This window comes from Leptonychotes weddellii, chromosome 5, assembly GCF_054177405.1.
Source record: "Leptonychotes weddellii isolate Sample4059 chromosome 5, ASM5417740v2, whole genome shotgun sequence".
In the NCBI taxonomy this organism is placed as follows: Eukaryota; Metazoa; Chordata; class Mammalia; order Carnivora; family Phocidae; genus Leptonychotes; species Leptonychotes weddellii.
In genome coordinates, this window is record NC_138373.1 from 89,901,945 (window position 1) to 89,920,336 (window position 18,392).

At 38.6% G+C, this 18,392-nt stretch overlaps 1 protein-coding gene across 1 annotated transcript in view; it reads right to left on the reverse strand.

The window, feature by feature from the left end:
* OVCH1 (ovochymase 1) overlaps positions 1-18,392 on the reverse strand; it is a 49,206-nt gene that overhangs the window by 22,957 nt on the left and 7,857 nt on the right. Inside the window, exons 7-15 of the mRNA XM_081818946.1 lie at positions 17,275-17,464; positions 15,506-15,593; positions 9,775-9,908; positions 8,465-8,605; positions 8,231-8,361; positions 7,395-7,488; positions 6,257-6,385; positions 4,687-4,765; positions 3,459-3,659 (exon numbers count right to left, since the gene is read on the reverse strand). Of these exons, the coding sequence (XP_081675072.1) occupies positions 3,459-3,659; positions 4,687-4,765; positions 6,257-6,385; positions 7,395-7,488; positions 8,231-8,361; positions 8,465-8,605; positions 9,775-9,908; positions 15,506-15,593; positions 17,275-17,464 (1,187 nt within the window). The remainder of the gene's footprint in view (positions 1-3,458; positions 3,660-4,686; positions 4,766-6,256; positions 6,386-7,394; positions 7,489-8,230; positions 8,362-8,464; positions 8,606-9,774; positions 9,909-15,505; positions 15,594-17,274; positions 17,465-18,392) is intronic.

The window sequence follows — 18,392 nt, forward strand, 5'->3', positions numbered from 1 at the left end:
CTTCCAGGTGATTCTGGTATATGCTAAAGTTTGAGAACTAATATTAAGAGCGACCAGTCCCAGGCAAGTCATGGGTGGTGGTACGATGTTGCTGTTGGTTATCCTTTATGTCTTTGGAGTGCTACCCAACGAGGTCAGATAGCCTGGCACCTAGTGACCTTCAGCAAAAATGAGGTCTACCTCAGCTCCCAGACCTCGCATGTCTCCCCAGCTGGCTTATCCCACGTGGCGAACTTCCCCCTTATCAATGGATTTGGATACGTGGAAGCCCCTTTCAATGGAGGATGGAGGCCTGATGTCTACCAGGACGATGAAGAAGAGGCCGGGAGAAACAAATCCATGAAGGAAGCAGTTGCAGAGTTCCCACAAAGGCAGGGCATGAGTGGAACATCCTGCTTTTGTTACTCCGGCCTATCAAACACTTCTGGTGTAAAGAGCCATACACTGCAAGGAAAGGCTTCAAAAAGACATTTCTTTTGGTGAAAGAAGTTAGGCAACTACAAAGAAGAGTTAAAAAATGAGTCCCAAAGACATTTTCCATATCACTGTAAATAGAAAGCACAATGTCTTGTGCAAAAAAAATCATTAAAAAATATATGTGGTATATAAAAATACTATAAACTATATGCCTGTGTGCTTAAATGTTAGTGGAAAATCTGATAAGACATTCTTAATATTGATCACTTCTAAAGAGGAGGAATGGATTCATGAAATGGAGACAGTTTAGATTTTTCTTGATAACTTTCTTAACTGCTTATTCCCGCAAGCACTACTTTTATAAAAATCTTTTTTTTTTAAGCTTTTTATTTATTTGACAGAGAGAGTGAGGGAGCACAAGCAGGGGGAGAGGCAGAGGGAGAGGGAGAAGCAGACTCCCCACTGAGCAGGGAGCCCAATGCAGAGCTCTATCTCAGGACCCTGAGATCATGACCTGAGCCAAAGACAGACACTTAACTGACTGAGCCACCCGGGCACCCCATAAAAATCTTTTTTTTTTTTTTTTTAAAGAAATCAAGAAATCACTGATGAAATTGCATACAAATTCCTTTTGTGGTCAACTTAAATAGTTCACAAACATTTACGGCTGATTGTATTTAATAATCTCAACTGACTCATCAAGTTGAATATCCACCTTATGATAAGAATAGACGATTCTATTTGACAAGGGAATCTGCCAAAACTACTTCTGTGTCTCAAGCTTCAATACTAATATTTGTCTTCTCCAATACATTATTTTTTTACTAATTAATCAGCTACTATTGAGGCTTCTTTTCCATGATACATAAAAATGAATTCTGATAGAATTACTATAAAGTGGGCATCTCCAAGGGAGGGAAGGCCTAGAGTGAATGATATGGTATTAGACTGAGTTGGAAACATCCACATGAACTCATGTTTAGCTTAATGTAGATACAGAAAGAAGGTTTATAAAATGGATTCATGTGCATGGCTATATTTTCTAGTTCTGTCCGCTGAGAGGACCTAGTACAATAACACCCTAGGACCAACTAGTACACCGGCCACTGAGATCTTAATTTCTCATACCATTCTCCAATAAAATAAACCAGGGCTCATTGGAGAAATGACTGACTCCAGGACTGAGCAGAGAACATGTAAGATAAACCTGGATCATTCTTTAGTGTCACAAATGGACACACACACAAGACACTGAAAGAACGGGCACTGGTCAAACCTGGAACAATTTGAGCAACAGAATGTTAGTATTTTATGTAGTATTATGTAGTATTTTAAAATAAATATGCCCGAGTCCATACTGATATAAACAAATTATTTAACAAATAGAGAAGAGACATCTTCCATACAGAAAAATTTCCAACAATTTACATAAATACTCTCCACTCAAGGAGGTGGAGCTTATACCCAACGTCTCAAGTGTCATCCACACTAAGTGACTTGCTCCCAAAGGGTAAGGGTGGAAAGAAGGAAAATGTAACTTTATGATGGAGACATTTGGCAAATACCACCTCAGCCAGTACTCAAGGTTAACATCATCAGTGATAAGTCATGTTGATAATACATAACCTTAAAATGATATAATAAGAATGGCATATTACCGATACGGTTTTCCTCCTCCAAAACCATAATCCCAGTAAAACCATGGGGAAATATCAGACAAACTCCAATTGAGGGACCTTCTACAAAATAACAGATGAGTACTCCTCAAAACTGGGAAGATCATCAAAAACAAGGCAAGTCTGTGATACTCAGAGCCAAGAGGAGCCTTATGTGACATGCTGACTAAATGTAATATGCTATCCTGACTGGCAAAGAAAACAGCAACCACAACAACATCTGGAGACAGGAGCAAGTATAGTGTGTTTGAAGAACGGGGCTGGTCCACTGTGAGCAAGCACAGCAGTGGTCCTGTTGGAGTCAGATAGACAGGAAGTGGTTCTTGATCATGGCTGTACTTTGGAATCATCTGAGGAGTTAAAAAAAAAAAAAAATACCAGCATCCAGAACTCACCAACAGGTGACTGACTTAGGTAGTCTGGACTGAAAATGAATTAATTACAGTTACACACAGTCACATGGCTTATCTATATAACATGAGGATAAGAGCAAGACACAAAAAATATAAACTACAATTCTTTTACATTATCAAAACCAAGAAACATCAAACAATATGCTTGTTTTAGGGATTCACAGATGTTAAAATAAAAAAAAAAGGAAAGGCATCATAAATACAAAATTTAGCATAGTGTGTACCTCTTGGTAGGGGCACTAAAAGGGTCTTAAGTGTAAAGATTCTTCCTAAACTGAATGGCAGGGATACATATGTACATTTACTATTCTTTAGACTACATATATTATGTACATTTTTTCATATCATGGCATAATTCATAATTTGAAAACATTGAAAAAGTTAACCAAAATTTTAGTTCACTAGTAGTCCACTGACCAAGGTGGTAGATTATCCTACTGTGCTCTCCACGGTTGTGAACCACATTTTAAGAAAGACAACACTAAATCAATCCAGGGGAAGTTGCACTGCATGGTGAGGCATCTGGAATTACTGACAAACAATATAACGGTGAGCATTTAGCTTAAAGATGAAATTAAAGGAAAATGTGAGAGAGGTCTTCAGGTATAGGAAGCACTGTATGTGAAAGAAGAAACAGACTTAGTTCTTGTGTTCTGGAACTCCAGTAAATTTAGAACAATAGCTTTCTGCTACAGAGAAGCAGACTTGTGATCAACATAATAATCAGAGATTGCCATAAATGGGATGAGCAATTTCAAGGTTTGATTAACATTTTCCACGCTGACATTGTTTAAATAGAGGCTAGATTGCTATGTAGAAAATCACCGAAAGATTCCTGCTTTAAAATTAGTCCAGATGACTTTAGTAGTTAGACAATTATACTTATATCCTAGGCACGGTCTATAAATACATGTATGAACTACATTATTAAAATATCATCAGTTTCACTCACGATTGCACACAGTGGGCTGCAGTCAGAATCCAAGTGGGGTTGAGGATGGCCCCTCCACACTGGTGACTACCTAGAAACCTCACACCCACCTGCCATGGCCAGCAGTGGGGGCAGGCTTCTTCGCCCTCTACAATTCCTCTGGAAAGCCACTGGAGACTAAATGGAGGGATGCCACAGATGCCTACAGCAAAGAAGATGAAACTAATGACCCATCCAATTGAAATAATGAAGAACAAACACCTCCCTCCAATGGCTTGCAATAGCCAACAGAAGTAATTCAGAAATACCAGATGAGCTTTATAAAAATGTCAACTCCCAAGACCCCACATCTGAGGAACTGGATTTTAAAAGCTTGCCTAGGCGACTCTGCTAAGCAATTGGGTTTTTAGTTACTGGTCTACAGAATAATATTTAGTCATGCATTTAATAAATATTGCTTTGTATTGCCAGGCACTGTTCTAGATATTGGTGTTCTAGATATTGGTGATCTATCAGTCAACAGAACAGACAAAAATCTTGGCCCTCATGGAACTTATATTCTAGTAGGAAATTTTTGTTAGTTAACAGAGCATGCAAGGTTCTTCATTATATATCTTTCTTCCCTCGCTCTCATGGTATGAAACCATTTAGTCCTCAAACATGCCAAATGCACTCAGACATCCAAATGCCTGTCTCTTGTCTGTAATACTGCTGGACTTAGCTCAAGTGCTCTTTCTCCGTGGAGCCTCCTCTGACTTACCCATAAGAGGCAGACATTCTCTCCTATTACAGCTCCCTGTACTACTTTCTATTATAGCCCATCAACTAGACCATATTCAATACATGCATATAGAACAATGAAAGATCATAATTTTTGACCAGATACTTCGGATTACAAGTTAAAATTTGCCAGAGTGTGCTAAAATGAAATAAAACAAAAACTTTTGTTTTCTCCCTTTGCCCAAAAATGCATAATCATATTAAATACAGAGTCTAGGAAAATATTTTAAATATTAAGTTTGCACAGGAATAGATGAGGACAAAGGATTGCTCTCTGTACCCCTTTCTTCCAATCATAAAGCTTATTTCGTCTTCCCTCTATTTATGATTCTATATTCAAACCCAAACAAGATTCTGGAAGTTTCATGGACCTAAAATTCATTCTTCTTCACTGAGGAATTATAGCAATGTAAAATGAGGCTTTCCAAAGAAGAAAGATTAAACACATAGTAACCACATGACCATCAACTCATCATATGGAATAGCTTTTGCAGAAGATACGGGATTGATTTTGGGGGGTGATGTTGATCCAACTTGGTTTAAAGAGTCTATAGAGGAAAGATTTTTTCAATTGAAAATATTTAAAGTAGTCTATACCCGTTGACCCTACTTGCTTACCCTGGAGTCAATCATAAAACCACTCTCATGTTGATTTCACTAATACTACCTTTCCAGTGCTAAATGCCAGATCCCACACATGTGATTTATTATATATTTCTTAACATTCTTCTTGTATCTGACTCTTAAGCATTTCTTCCTTCCTTGGCTTCATGAAATCACTCTCTTGATCTTCTTGATACATCTATGGCCATCTCTTCTCAAGTTCAGACTTTTTTTTCCAAGATCCTATCCTTCAGCTGAAAGATATTCCACAAGGTACATTTATAACCCTATTACTATTCATTTGCTTACATATGACTTCCACATTTCTCTTCAATCTAAGTCTATTTTTCTGAATTCTAGAGCTAGGACTGCTAGCTTTCTGCATCTGGATATCCCACAAGCTCATAAAAATCCACTTGTCTCAAATGGAACCAATTGATTTCAACAGTGAACATGGTCTTGTTATGCTTCTCTGTATCATTTAGTGGCTCTACCATCCATCTTCCCTCTAAAGCTAGAATCCTAAAAATCATGCTGGAATGTTTCTCCTTCATATATTACCTTTGCACAATATATCTAATCAGGGAATAGATCTAGAATAAATTCTTACAATGACTTCTTCACTAGTCTCCTTGCATGTAAATTTACCCCTAATCTCAGTCTTCCATATTACTACCAAGGTTTGAATTCTGGCTCCACCTCTTGGCAGCTATGCATCTTTGAGAAAGGCTACTCAACTTCTCTGAACCTCTTGTCCCTCATCTGTGAAAAGGAGAGCAATGTATAAACCTCTTACGTTTGTAAGGAGGAATAAAGGTCATAATGCATGAGAAATGTTTAGTTGATACCTGGTAGAGAGCAAGTAATCAATAAATGTTAGCTAGTATCTAACATTGAATGCCCTGAATCCATCATGATCTAACTCTTGCCTTTTCTATCATTCTCTCCAAAACTTGAACAATGTCGAATTATTTGCAGCTTTTTGTACATCACCCATTCTCTTCCACAGTAGGGTCTTTGCAGATTATATTCCTTTTGTCTAGGTAAATGCTGCTTTGTTTTCTAGAATGACTGGAAAACTATTAGTCCTTCAAAACCCTGAAACATCCCCAAACAGAACTAGTCGATCTCATTTCTGAATTCCATTCTTTCATCTAAATTATCTACTTTTCATATTAGGAGCTTAGAGTCTCTTTTGATCATTTAGTGGATGTAGTTTCTTGGCTTCATCTGAGGTTCTTGGGAAAGCACAGATTCCTGGGCCCTATCACAATCTATAGAATCTAAATCTTCAGGGGTGGGCACAGGAAACTGTATTTTTACTTTGCCACCAAGGTGATTCAAGCACCCTAATTTTAGGTACACATTGCTAAGCGATCTTCTGTATAACTGTCTTCACAAGCAAAAATCACTACTGTGCAAGCACTTATACTCACCTGAGAGCACAAAGGTGAATCTAGCCTTGAAGCCCTGGAAGGTATTTTCACCATCACTTTTAAAATGAATCACCAGCATGTAATTAGAACTGAATACTAGAGTAGGGTTCAAGATTCCACAAAGCTTATCTGTCAAAGTTTTAGGGAAGTTTGATTTACAGTTATAATTTAAAAAAAAAATCAGAACAGGGGTAAAACATTATCTGATTAATTTTTCCCCAGCAATTCTGGTTTTCTTCAACTTTGGTTTTAGGCACACCTTTCCATTTCATGTGGGAATTGAACACTAGTTTCAAGATAACTATGTATTCTAATTTTATCTCACAGAAGAACACTCTATAGATAGGGTAAAACATCTGATTTTTAGTATGTATAGAAACTTCAATTGATTAATGTACACAATGAGAAGAGGCAAGTTAAAATCCCAAACTTGGTATTCCTCTTTCCAAACAGAACATGGCTGCGCTTTATGTGAATAAGTAACACCTGTGATCTGCTGCACCCAAAGCCCACCCTATACAGGTCCCGTTCTGCTGGATGAGGGGACTGTGCCTTCACTCACCTGCCTTGAATATCCAAACAAACATTCCCAACCCACCTATATTCCTGCTCTCCGACCCACACCAACACTTAGCTAAGGGACAGATAGTAGGCATCAAGTAAATGGCTGCACAATGAGAAGGGAACATTTTTTAGACTCAGTACACTGGTAGGTCAGAAATGAAAGTATATTTGAAGTTTTGGTTCCAAAAATGAACTTTTAAGACTCAAGCAGAAATTATAGCTTTGGTTACTTCTTTTAGTTACTTTTCTCGGACATAAAAATATCAGCAATTGAAGAGATTTACACAGAAAGGAGTTAAAAAAATTACCTTCAATAACTGCCAAAAATGTACTCAGTGTTACTGTGGGAAAAGTTCACCTTCCAAATATTCTGAAACATTCTCTGCATTTTGCATGTTTCTGTTAAAAAACCTTACTGGTGAATCCATTGTTGGCTCATGGGTTAAAGCTAAGGTTTTCTGACACATGAGCTTCCAGAATAAGAAATCCCCGTTCCCATTTGACTTTGTGGCACCCAAGGAGGCCAATCAGTGTTGCAACCACTCTCGTGCTTTTTAGATGGAACATTACCCACCTAACTCGTGCTCCTCTTCAGGATCACCATAAATCACAACAGCGTCATAAACACAGTTTTGGCTAAATTCAGTGATAAAGTCCTCAAATTCCAACTGTACAAATTGGGAACATAACCAGAAAAGTGGTCAAGGAACAGAAGAGATAAGCTTTAAAAGCTTCCCTCTGCACATGAAAAGGTCCTCAGTTACCCCCTCCTATTCCACTGATAGAAGTGTAAGTCATTGCAGCCTCTTTGGAGAGCAATTTGGCAATAACTAGGAGGTTAAAATGTACAAACCCTTTGACACAAAGTCCTCCTCTGGGAATTATGTACCTCCATATGTGCCCAAAAACACTGACACAGGAACGTACTAGCATTGTTGGTATGGACAAAGACTGGAAACCCACTAAATGTCTGTTAATAGGGAACTGGCTTCAGAAATTATGGAATATCACACAATATAATTTTGTGCAGTTGTTAAAAAGAGCTCTGTGGACTCATTTGGAAAGATTTTGGGGATATGAGTAGAAAAAGCACTGCTAAGCAATATAAATATATGCATGTTTGTAAGGACTCAGAATCTCTCTCTAGGGATACTTGAGATACTTAACCAGTGTTCGCCACTAGGAGGCAGGATGGGAATTAGAGAAGGGGGCATACTTTTCAGTGCATTCTCTCTTCAACTACTGAAACGTTTCCAACAACATATACAGATCCATACATAGAGCCATATATATATATGACAAACAGAAGCTCCTAGTCATAGTGGCTGTTTCCTAGTCCAGATGAAGTGAGTTCTGCCTAACCAACACAGCTAAGCTCTCGAAGTGTATAGAGCTTCCATAGTTGCTTACCTTTATAATGGGTTTCTCTGGAGAATGACTGAAGCAATGACACCTTACATTCGTGGGATACAAGTCAGGATAATCGACAGAGTGAATTGTCCCTCCTTCCACTGGTGCAGCCACACTCCCACAGCCTGAACCTGGGGACGTGTCAGGGAACGCCAAAGTGAAGGGCCAGAGGCATTCCCTCTTCCTTACCCCCATCTCCAATAAAAACGTCAGGGAATTAGCTATTTGAGGTACCTGCTCCTGAGTTCTTCCATACAGCAGTAAAGGTCAGCTCAAAGCTGTTGCCACTGTTTCCTGTCCTAGAAACGCATGTAACTGTGGCCTCATTGGTCTCTGTCAGCAATGATGAGGGCAACAGACCTCCACAGACCTTACCTTAAAAGGCAAAGAGATTGAAATAGCATTAAAATGGCAGAAATTTATATGTGTTTTCCTAATATTATCTTCCGGGAACTCTCTGCTCTCAACACACCGAACTATTTAGTGGTTACTTTAATTTTCCCACACTCTCTGTGTCAATGGTTTTATATTCCATTTGCTTTCTCAAGCTCAATCTCCCATGCCTAAATTCTACTCATCCTTCAGGGCCCCACTCAAAGTCCAGTTCTCACAAACTTCCCAAATACCCACTGAGATAAGAGTACCTTTTCTGAACCACCACAGTTCATTTCCTATACTATGTCATTTCCCACTTTATGGTACACCTTTAGTTAACTCATTGAACTGCAATTTCATTAGAGCAGAGACTGTTTTTACTCTCTATATATGTAGGGCTTGATATAGTATCTGACACATAGTTGATTCTTAACAAACGATTGGTTGAAAGAATGGTTACTAGGTAAATAGCAGGCCTGAAGTGTGAAATCATTTAGTCAACGAATATTATGACCCTTAGCACAATACCTTATCTATAGCATCCTGTCAATTTGTGAAGAAATAATTTTCCTTACCACTGGCCTGTGCTGGAGACCAAGGTCTATATCGGCTCTAGAGACTCTCTATCAAGATGCTTAACACGTTTCAATTAAAGTTATTAATTATGCTTACAGTTTATAAGAGGTATTCCATAAATGACCTGAAAGGATCTACTGTCATGAGAGAAAAGAACATTATAAAACAATGTGAAATTCAGTGTGTACAGTTAATACATATAAATGAATACACAGCACCTCAAAATGGTAACAGCACTTATCTCTAGGTGGCAGGATTATTAACAGTTTACATTTTCTTCCATTCACTCATCTGTCTTTACCAAATTTGGCAAACATGCACCCACTTTTGTGATTAAAAAAAACAAAAAAGTAGATATTGCCTTGAAAGGAAGTTTCGGATAGTCATGAGATCAATGTCATTGAACTTGAGAAGGGAATAGAGAAAGCTCAGTCAATATGCCGGTCATCGGTTCCTCTCCTACCACACGCACGCAACCCCTTCCAGAAAGGGACAGTACAGAAGATGTCCTAGGGGCAGAAATCTAACTTCGGGTCCCTTTGGTTGTTTAGATACTCTAACGTGACAAGTAAAAACAAATGTAACATACGTACTAATAAGCACTCCATTGCTTGATTGTAAAGATATATCGTCATGGTCACATCCAACTTGATTTGGTATGTCTAAGCTTGTAAATCTTATCAGGATAATTTTATCTTCTGGTACCATCATTCTCCACATACATAAGCTAGATAGGGGAGGGTGGAGAAAGCATAATAAATGGCACAGTCGAGTGTGACAAATAAGATCTAGTATCTGGGCTTTAGCTCGTAACTCACCAATAACAAAATTTTAAAGGCTATTAGAAGATAAAGGGCAATGGAAATCCTTATGTGAGAATAATTTGTTTATGCTCAAATTGCCGGCATTTATCCAACAAATAAAGGGGTTAATTAGAGAATCACCAGAAACCACCCTTTAACTTTCATTCAGTTATAAAATGCTAGAATTTTGATCTATACATTGAAAAACCTAAGATTCATCTCTTTGTTCTGAGTTAATAGTCTAATTGAAAATTCATAATGCGCACCCAGAAGTTGAATTATGGATCATGAATTATGGATTGACTATGCTGCATATGTTAACTCTAACCAGTCACATCCTTCAAGGTCAGCCTGGGTCACGGTCCCTGCGGTTGCCATGTCATCTCTCTAACTCCTGGTAAGGTCAGCTGTGACCTTTTATTAACATCTTTAGAAACATGTCTAAACATCCTGAAAGTAGTCTTATATGATTTAACACATAATCCTCTACCTTTATTTCCCTTCATGAATTCATATTATTAAAGAAAAGAAAGCCCGCAGACCATAAATCCTTAGCGTCTTTCATGTCTCACATTCATCTGAGTGCAAAGCAATCGTGCCTGGAATCTAACACGTCAGAACAAACTTCTAAAACTTGACAGTCTTTATCAACCACCTTAGACCTGTTAACAGTCTCACTGCCCTCGAAGAATACTGTTTAGGACCGCAGGAGTTATCAACTTCTTAATGCCCAGTTTCTAAAGACCAAACGCAATAATTCTTACTAAATACCTCCTCCCTAACCAGAAACTCCCTGCTTTGCTTTTTCAAGTCCATCATCTTGAACATTGATGTAAAAAAAGGCTGCCTAAAATATTATTAAAAATCACTCTTTAAGCACTTCAATTTAGAAAGCAATAAGCTGTCTAGATTATAAAGCTCCCCCCTTTTTTTTTAGGCACTTCAACTGAGAAGGCACTCCACACCTATCATCGTTCTTGAGATTCATTATACCCCTCTGAAGTGAGCAAAGAGAAAGTGCTCCCCCTCCTCCAAATAAGAAAACTGTCGTGATATTAAAAGACTCATCACACCTCACACATAGTAGGAAATACACTTTGGGTTTTATGGCTTCAAAGGCAAGTACTTTCTCCTGTTCATCCAATTTTCTACTTCAAAACCTCTACCTCAGAGACAGGAAACAGATTTCAAATCACCTGATTTGTTGTTAGTGACTGCTGTGTTAGAAAGGATTCTGAGGTCTAGTCAAGCTAAGTGAGAAAGGGGGACCAAAATTAAGCATAGATTTACCCATTCAAATATTTACTGAGCATTATTATATGCCAGGCACTGTTCTAGGCCCTAAGAAACGCAAGGTTTTTCATGGGCCTGGAAGGAGGGAGACAACCTGAGTGTCGTGTATGGGCCATGTCAGAGAATTTAGGTACCGCCTAGCAGAATAAAGATAAGCTTGGAGAAACTAACTCCTTGTTCCTTCTTCACATAATCTGTTTCTACCTTACCTTTAATTAACTCCATCTGGAATTAATCCTTCCTACCATTCTCAAGGCTGCTTAGCATAATGGAGAAATCACTAAGTATGCAAATTGACTCCGTATCTTATTACGTTTCTAAAGCACATTTTTTCCCCCACATTTGAACATTCTAAAAATCAGAAGGATCTTACAATGGAGTCTTGCAGTTCTGTTAGACTTAGATGGAAACAATTCTTCCAGAAAGAAATTATCTTTGGTCAGTCACCTAGGAGCACTACCAACGGCATGCTACTTAATTTTTCTGCTTGAGGTGTTTCAGACTATACTGGTGGTAGACATTTTGGACAACAGACCTGCATAAGCATTAGTCTGTGATTCAGATTCTCAGAGAAGATTTTTACCCCTCCCTACACCCAGTGTCAAGGTTGAGGCATGTAACTTTTCACGTGGGTGTGCCTATGCCTTGTTTAGCCTTAGACTGAAGATATAGCCTTTGGTGTCCTGTCTTTTTTTTTTTTTTTAAGATTTTATTTATTTGACACAGAGAGAGAGATAGAGAGCACAAGTAGGGGGAGCGGCAGGCAGAGGGAGAGGGAGAAGCAGGCTCTCCGCTGAGCAGGGAGCCCGATGCGGGGCTCGATCCAGGACTCTGGGATCGTGACCTGAGCCGAAGGCAGCCGCTTAACTGACTGAGCCACCCAGGCGCCCCTGGTGTCCTGTCTTTATATGGCGATCTCCTAATCTTGGGTATTTTTTCTTTCTTTATTGATACATAAAATAACAATGAATTCTACAACCAGTTTGTTTTAGATGTACTGAAATACAGTATAAATTCATGCTAATACTGTGTTGTGAAGTTGCTGAAAGTCTTCTTATTCAGCTCTTGTTGACTCCTTATTTTAGTCCTTACATGCTATTACAAATCTTAACTATTTAATCTCAACTTCATCCTCTAAACTTAAAGCAACTAAAACCTTATAAGTACTAAGAGGATATCTAGTGTAAATTTATTTAACTTTCCTATAGGTAACCTGAAATTTTTTTGTTGCTTTCCCAGGAAAGTAATTATTCACTTTTTTTTTTTTCAAAGCTAAACCTTCTTTATTTGTTGCATTCTCATGAAACTTCCTTCATGTATTTTATACATTTCTCTTGACTCATCTCCCTTACTCTCTCTTCTCCTCATGAGCACAGTTAAGCCTAACCCATCCCTCCCCCAAACAAAACAAAAAACCCCTGCTTCTCTCAAAACCTGTCCTACTACCCAAAAACCACAGTCCCATCTTCCTCTTTCCCTTCACTGTTAACTGTTTTTCTCATCAAAAACAATGACAGCTCCATCCCTCCAACAGGTCAAAAACCCTCACGTTAATCATAACGTTCTCGCTCTTATAACCCACATTTTCAACTCACTATCAAATCCTGTGGATCTACCACTTTTCACCACCCCTACTGTTACAAACCTGGTCCCAAGCCACCATGCTTACTTGGATTATTGCAGTAACTAGTCTTTCAGCTCTTGGTCTTTCCTATCTAATGTCTATTTTCAATACAACAGCCGAAGTGATCCTTTTTAAATATGTCAGATCATGTTCCTCATCTGCTCAACATCCTCCAATGGCTACACATCTTACAGTAAAATCCAATGACCGTATGTCCTGTAAGTTTGATCATGCCAACCACGACCACTTCCCCCCTCTCACTTAGCTCTAGCACTCTGATCCAACTGTTCCCCAAACATACCAAAAGTTTCCCTCCCTCGAACATGCCATTCCTTCTGCAAAGAATGTTCCTTCCCAAGGTGACCCATATGATTCCTTCCCTCATTTTATTCAACTCTTTGTTCAAATACCATCTTTCTAGTGAGGTTTTCCCTGACTACCTTCTCTAATATTGCACAACCATCCCTGTGTTTTTCTGCATAGCCCTTACCACTTACTTTTATTTATAACGTGATTTGTATTACCCCCTTCTCCACTTTCCACCTTGCCCCACAAAGGAAGTATTTTTGTCCATTTCATTCACTGCTGTATTTCTAGCACCTAAAATAGTGCCTAACACATCTTAAAGCTTTGATAAAAATGTTTTGACTACTTGGTGAAGGAAAGATACCAAGTCTTCAACAATCGCTTAGCCAATTATGAACATAGCTCCTGATCCTATAATCCTACTGAATTAGCCGCGAAATTTTGAACTGCCATATCCAATGGCATTTTATCTGACCTCATTTTGACTTCTGCAATATCTAACACTAATAACCCCTTTTGCCTTGAAAGTCTTTCTTGCAGAAATCTCTTCAATACTTCATTGTCTAAGTTGAATTGCAAGTTCTCTGTGTTTGAGGGTGAACTGGCTGCCATCTGCAATCTCTTAACCTAATGTATCGATGTTTTCTAGAATTTCACCCATAGCCATCCATGCTCTTCTCAAATACCTACTTATAAAGGAAACTCACTACTCCTGAGGAAGGCCAGTAAGTCTCAGAGATCTCTCAAGTTAGAAACTACTTTATTTGGATTGAAATCTGCTTCCTCCTAATATCTGTAGTGGCTCCTCAGATTAAGTTCCTTCCTCATCTCAAGTCTTCTTTGGATCAAAACCACTCCTGCTTCCTTCTACCATATCTCCCAAGATATTGTTTCAAATTTCTCCCCATCTTAGCCATTGTCCTTCAGATAATTTCAAGCTTATCAATGTCCCTCTCTAAAGACTGTACCTGGAGACCCCTCCCGACTACCCCCTGCCCAGGACTCTAATAAAATAGGACTCTCACTCTCACTCTAGATGCTATTTTTCTAAAAGTTTAAGAAAAGATGGCAAAGGCCTAATTGGTATTATATTATTAGTAGGTTGATGCACAGAAAGTCAATTTAGACTTTTAAGCCATTTAAATATGGGCTTCAATTAAGCCATATCATTCCCTCTCTATACTTATAACAAGTATTTACAGTCATGATACATTCATTTTATAAATTATAATCTTGCCACCATCTTAGCTTCCCATTGCTTATGGCAAAAAGTCTAAGCTTCTTCTCATAGAATTTAAGGTGATCTACAATTAAGACCTAATCAGCCTTTTTATCTTCATTGTCTACCGCTACACTAGTTCTATTTATGCTAAGATCCATCTGCCCTGTGATACACATTGTCCAAACAACTGTAATAATCTCCACCTCCCTGACATTGCTTACACATAATTCCCTCTGCCTGGCATGATCTGTTGAAATCTCCTAGGTACTAGAGCTACAAAAGACTTCATGAGCTACAAAACTGTAACTATCCCCCAATGCCTAGTTTCAATACCGCCCCCTTCACTAACGCATTCCTACCCCTTCTCTCTCAACCATAGTATGTATGAACACACATACTGGACAAACCACTGCAATTGGAATTAGTCTCTGCATTTTCTATAATACCACCTTACACCTGGGTAGTGTGGATTATAAAACTTATTTGATGTTTTACAGTATAGTTCTTTTTATCCAGCTCTTTCTTCTTTCCAGATTATAAACTCACAGAACTGTGATCTAACCTTTGCATATCTTTCAATGCTCATACAAGATTTAAAGTTAATTTACAACAGTTGAGGAAGTGAAGTACTTGCAAAACTTATTTCTAAAGCTTAAAGATATCTTTAGACATAAAGGGGACAGGTTATGTAGAAAAAGTTTAAAGACACTGAAGTTATTTTCCATCTTTTAGGCAACACTTAACAAAATATTACCATTATTGCAGAAATAAGTAGGAAAGGATTAATCACTAAATTCCCATAACAATCTCACTACCAGATGCTGTTAATGTTGGATATTTGAATACATCAATTCAGGCAAGCCCCAGTCTTAATACTACTTGTGTTGACGGTTTGTATTAGTGGGTATCAGAAATATCAGTCAGCAAATACTTGCCAACCAGAAAATATCAGACGAAATATACAGACTTTTATGTTAATCAGGTTGAGAAATTGAGATACTAGATAAAATTGCCAAAAAATAGCTCTTAAAGATTTTGGGGGGAACACAAGAATCATTCCTACCTTGGATACATACCAATTATGAGAACAGCTGTCCTCTTTGGAATGGGGGTAATGAATCTTCCCCTTTTCTCCAAATAACACTGTTCCCTGAGATCTACAAGCTTTCAAAATGTAGAAAAAAGTTGATTATTTACCTCAGCTATGAACAGAATTTCAAGACATATGGTACACAGATTGAAGCTGTGTAATTTATATAATTTATATTTATGGGAATGCATGTTTTTAGATGCTATGACCTCAGACTTCACTGAGAAAATTTCTAAATCATAATGTTCTTTTCTTTATCTGAGTTCTTCAGATTTAACATTTCTTTATCCAGTTTTCAAAATCCTGAGTCATGTTGAGGCTTCAAATTTATAGTATATAGAACTAATATGGCTTTTTCCCTCCATCTCTCACTAGAATATCCTGGGTTGTAATAAAATACCTGTGTAGAAAAATACTAAAGTAAAAGTACACAAATTTTAGCAATGATGTGGCAAGTCTCTATTATGCACTCAGAAACTTCAGATTCCAGTGTCACATTTTAATTGTTGAAAGCTAGAAAAAAATAAGCAATTTATGGGATGAGAAGCTTAGAAAGATGAGGTTAAGGAAGTGTTATTTAAATAAATTGTCACATTCTGCTATTCATTTGACTGTGAAACTAACTGTTACTGGATGATTTCATTGCCTTTTTAAAATATTGTTATCATTAACCTTTGTTCAGGGCATGTTAATCTTTTTAACCTTCTCTTCCAGGTGATGAAAACTGAATAGAATAGCTACCAGGAGAGAATTTCCCTGTGCAGTAATGACAATTGAACAGAACACTTTCACTCTGATGCCCAAATGAGAGTGAGTGGTGAGCCTGCTCTAGTCAGAGGTAGCTCTGGTGTTCAGCTGGACCAGTCATGGTGGTGCTTCTCGAATCATCGGCGAGGTGGCTGATCGTGGACTACAGTGAGGGAGTGCTGGTGGGATGGAGAGAACACTAGGTTCTGATGCTCTGGCTCTTGTACTAAACTGCTTGTTCTTGTAAGTTACATATCCTCACACCTCTCTACTCTGCAGAGGCTGCCCCCTGGGCATTCCTTGCATAGATGCTGCCCCTTTGCATGGCACACCTTCTGGTCCCTTGGGACTGAGCTCCTCAGATCTCTTCTCGGTGCTTTGACAGCTCTTGGAGCTTATCCACACTTTACCTTTTGTCACATCAGTCAATTTACTCCGTTGTCTTCCCAAATAACAGGGAAGTTCCTTGTGGACAGGTTCGGCATCTCTCGACCCACATTTGTTTTCCTAATCTAGATTTTAGCGCTGCAAAACAAAAATAACTCTCCAAAGCCTCCCTTATTTTCCCCACTGTTGCCAAGTAAAATTAACAAAGGTGAATGGGAGAAATGGGAGAGGAGAAATGTATTTTTAGTGCTCTAAACTAGTTTAGAGGGAAAAGATATGTCAACTGGATAAATGAAGAAAGAGCCCTTTCTCAATGGTTATTTTTTAAATCTTATAAATTCAAAAAAAGGACCCACATCTCATAAAAATTTACATGAACATAAACTTGAAGATCCAGGTTATGTCCTAGTTTAGTTCAAGTTAAATTGAAAGATATCAGTTCTCAAGAACTTAGAGATTTAAGTTCATATACATCAGATTAGGAACTGAAAATCGACATATTCGTGCTTTTAGAGCCTAATTCTATTATACCTGCAACATATCAGAGTAACTACCCTTGAAATAAGCATGATCAATTTTTGATTTAGAATGAAAGGGTGAATTCACAGAAATTACACCTACCTGTGAATATGTTCTGAGTGATAAAATCTATCAACACAAACACCTTGGAGAAAATGCCCAGTGATGCCCCTCTATGGTTTGTTCTTAAAGAAGTCCAATCTCTAGTCCAACCAGCTCTCCAGGAAGTTATCCCAGCAAGGACCCAGATTCCACTGTCTCTTCTACAAACAAACGGACCTCCAGAGTCTCCCTTTCGTAGGACAGAAAAAAAACTTGAAAATATCCACAAGTTAAAAATATTTTAGCAGGCCCACAAACAACAGTACTCATCTCAAAGAGAGAAGTAGTAGAGGCATAGATGCTCACTGGTTACTGTCCATCAATTTTTTTTTTGGTCCATCTTTTTGTCTCTTCACCATTAGTTTCAGGGTACAGTCTTTTTGCCTAGATGTAACTTCCTTCCAATCACTGCCAGCAATCTTGTCAAGCTAACGCTTAATTTCTCTCTTGCCCCTACTGGTTTGGAGAACAACCATGTACATTCCAAACCACTGGAAGGAGCAGGGAAAGTTTACGGGTGCAGTCTTCCACTCTAGTTTGTCACCTGGAATTGCTGGGAAAGACTGGGTCATATCTAAGCCTACAGCACCAGCGAATAGAGTCCCCAAGTTCATGCAATGGCTGAAGGCTCTGAGAAAAGAACAGAAGCCTAACTTTGTCCCAGAGGCTACATGTAAAGGACTGTTGGCTCTCAGACTAGAGGATAAAGAACCCATGATTTTATTTATTTTTTTTTAAGATTTTATTTATTTATTTGACAGAGAGAGAGAGAGCATGAGTAGGCAGAGTGGCAGGCAGAGGCAGAGGGAGAAGCAGGCTTCCCGCTGAGCAGGGAGCCCGATGCGGGGCTCGATCCCAGGACCCTGGGTGTAGAAAAAATTTAAAAGTAAAAAAATAATCTTAAAAAAAGTACTATAAGGAGGTCCATTCTCTGCCTTTCTGGAAGGGAGCGGTCAGCAGTGGATGTTGTCTGTTTTGAATGGGCCAAGGAGGGGTCCTCTTCTCCTGGACACACACCCACACCCTGCTGGCCACAGTGCACGTGTGTGTGTGTGTGTGTCCCCTTGTCTGTCACGGACAAAAAGTGAACTGAGAGTGAGAAGGGGAAGAAATAAACC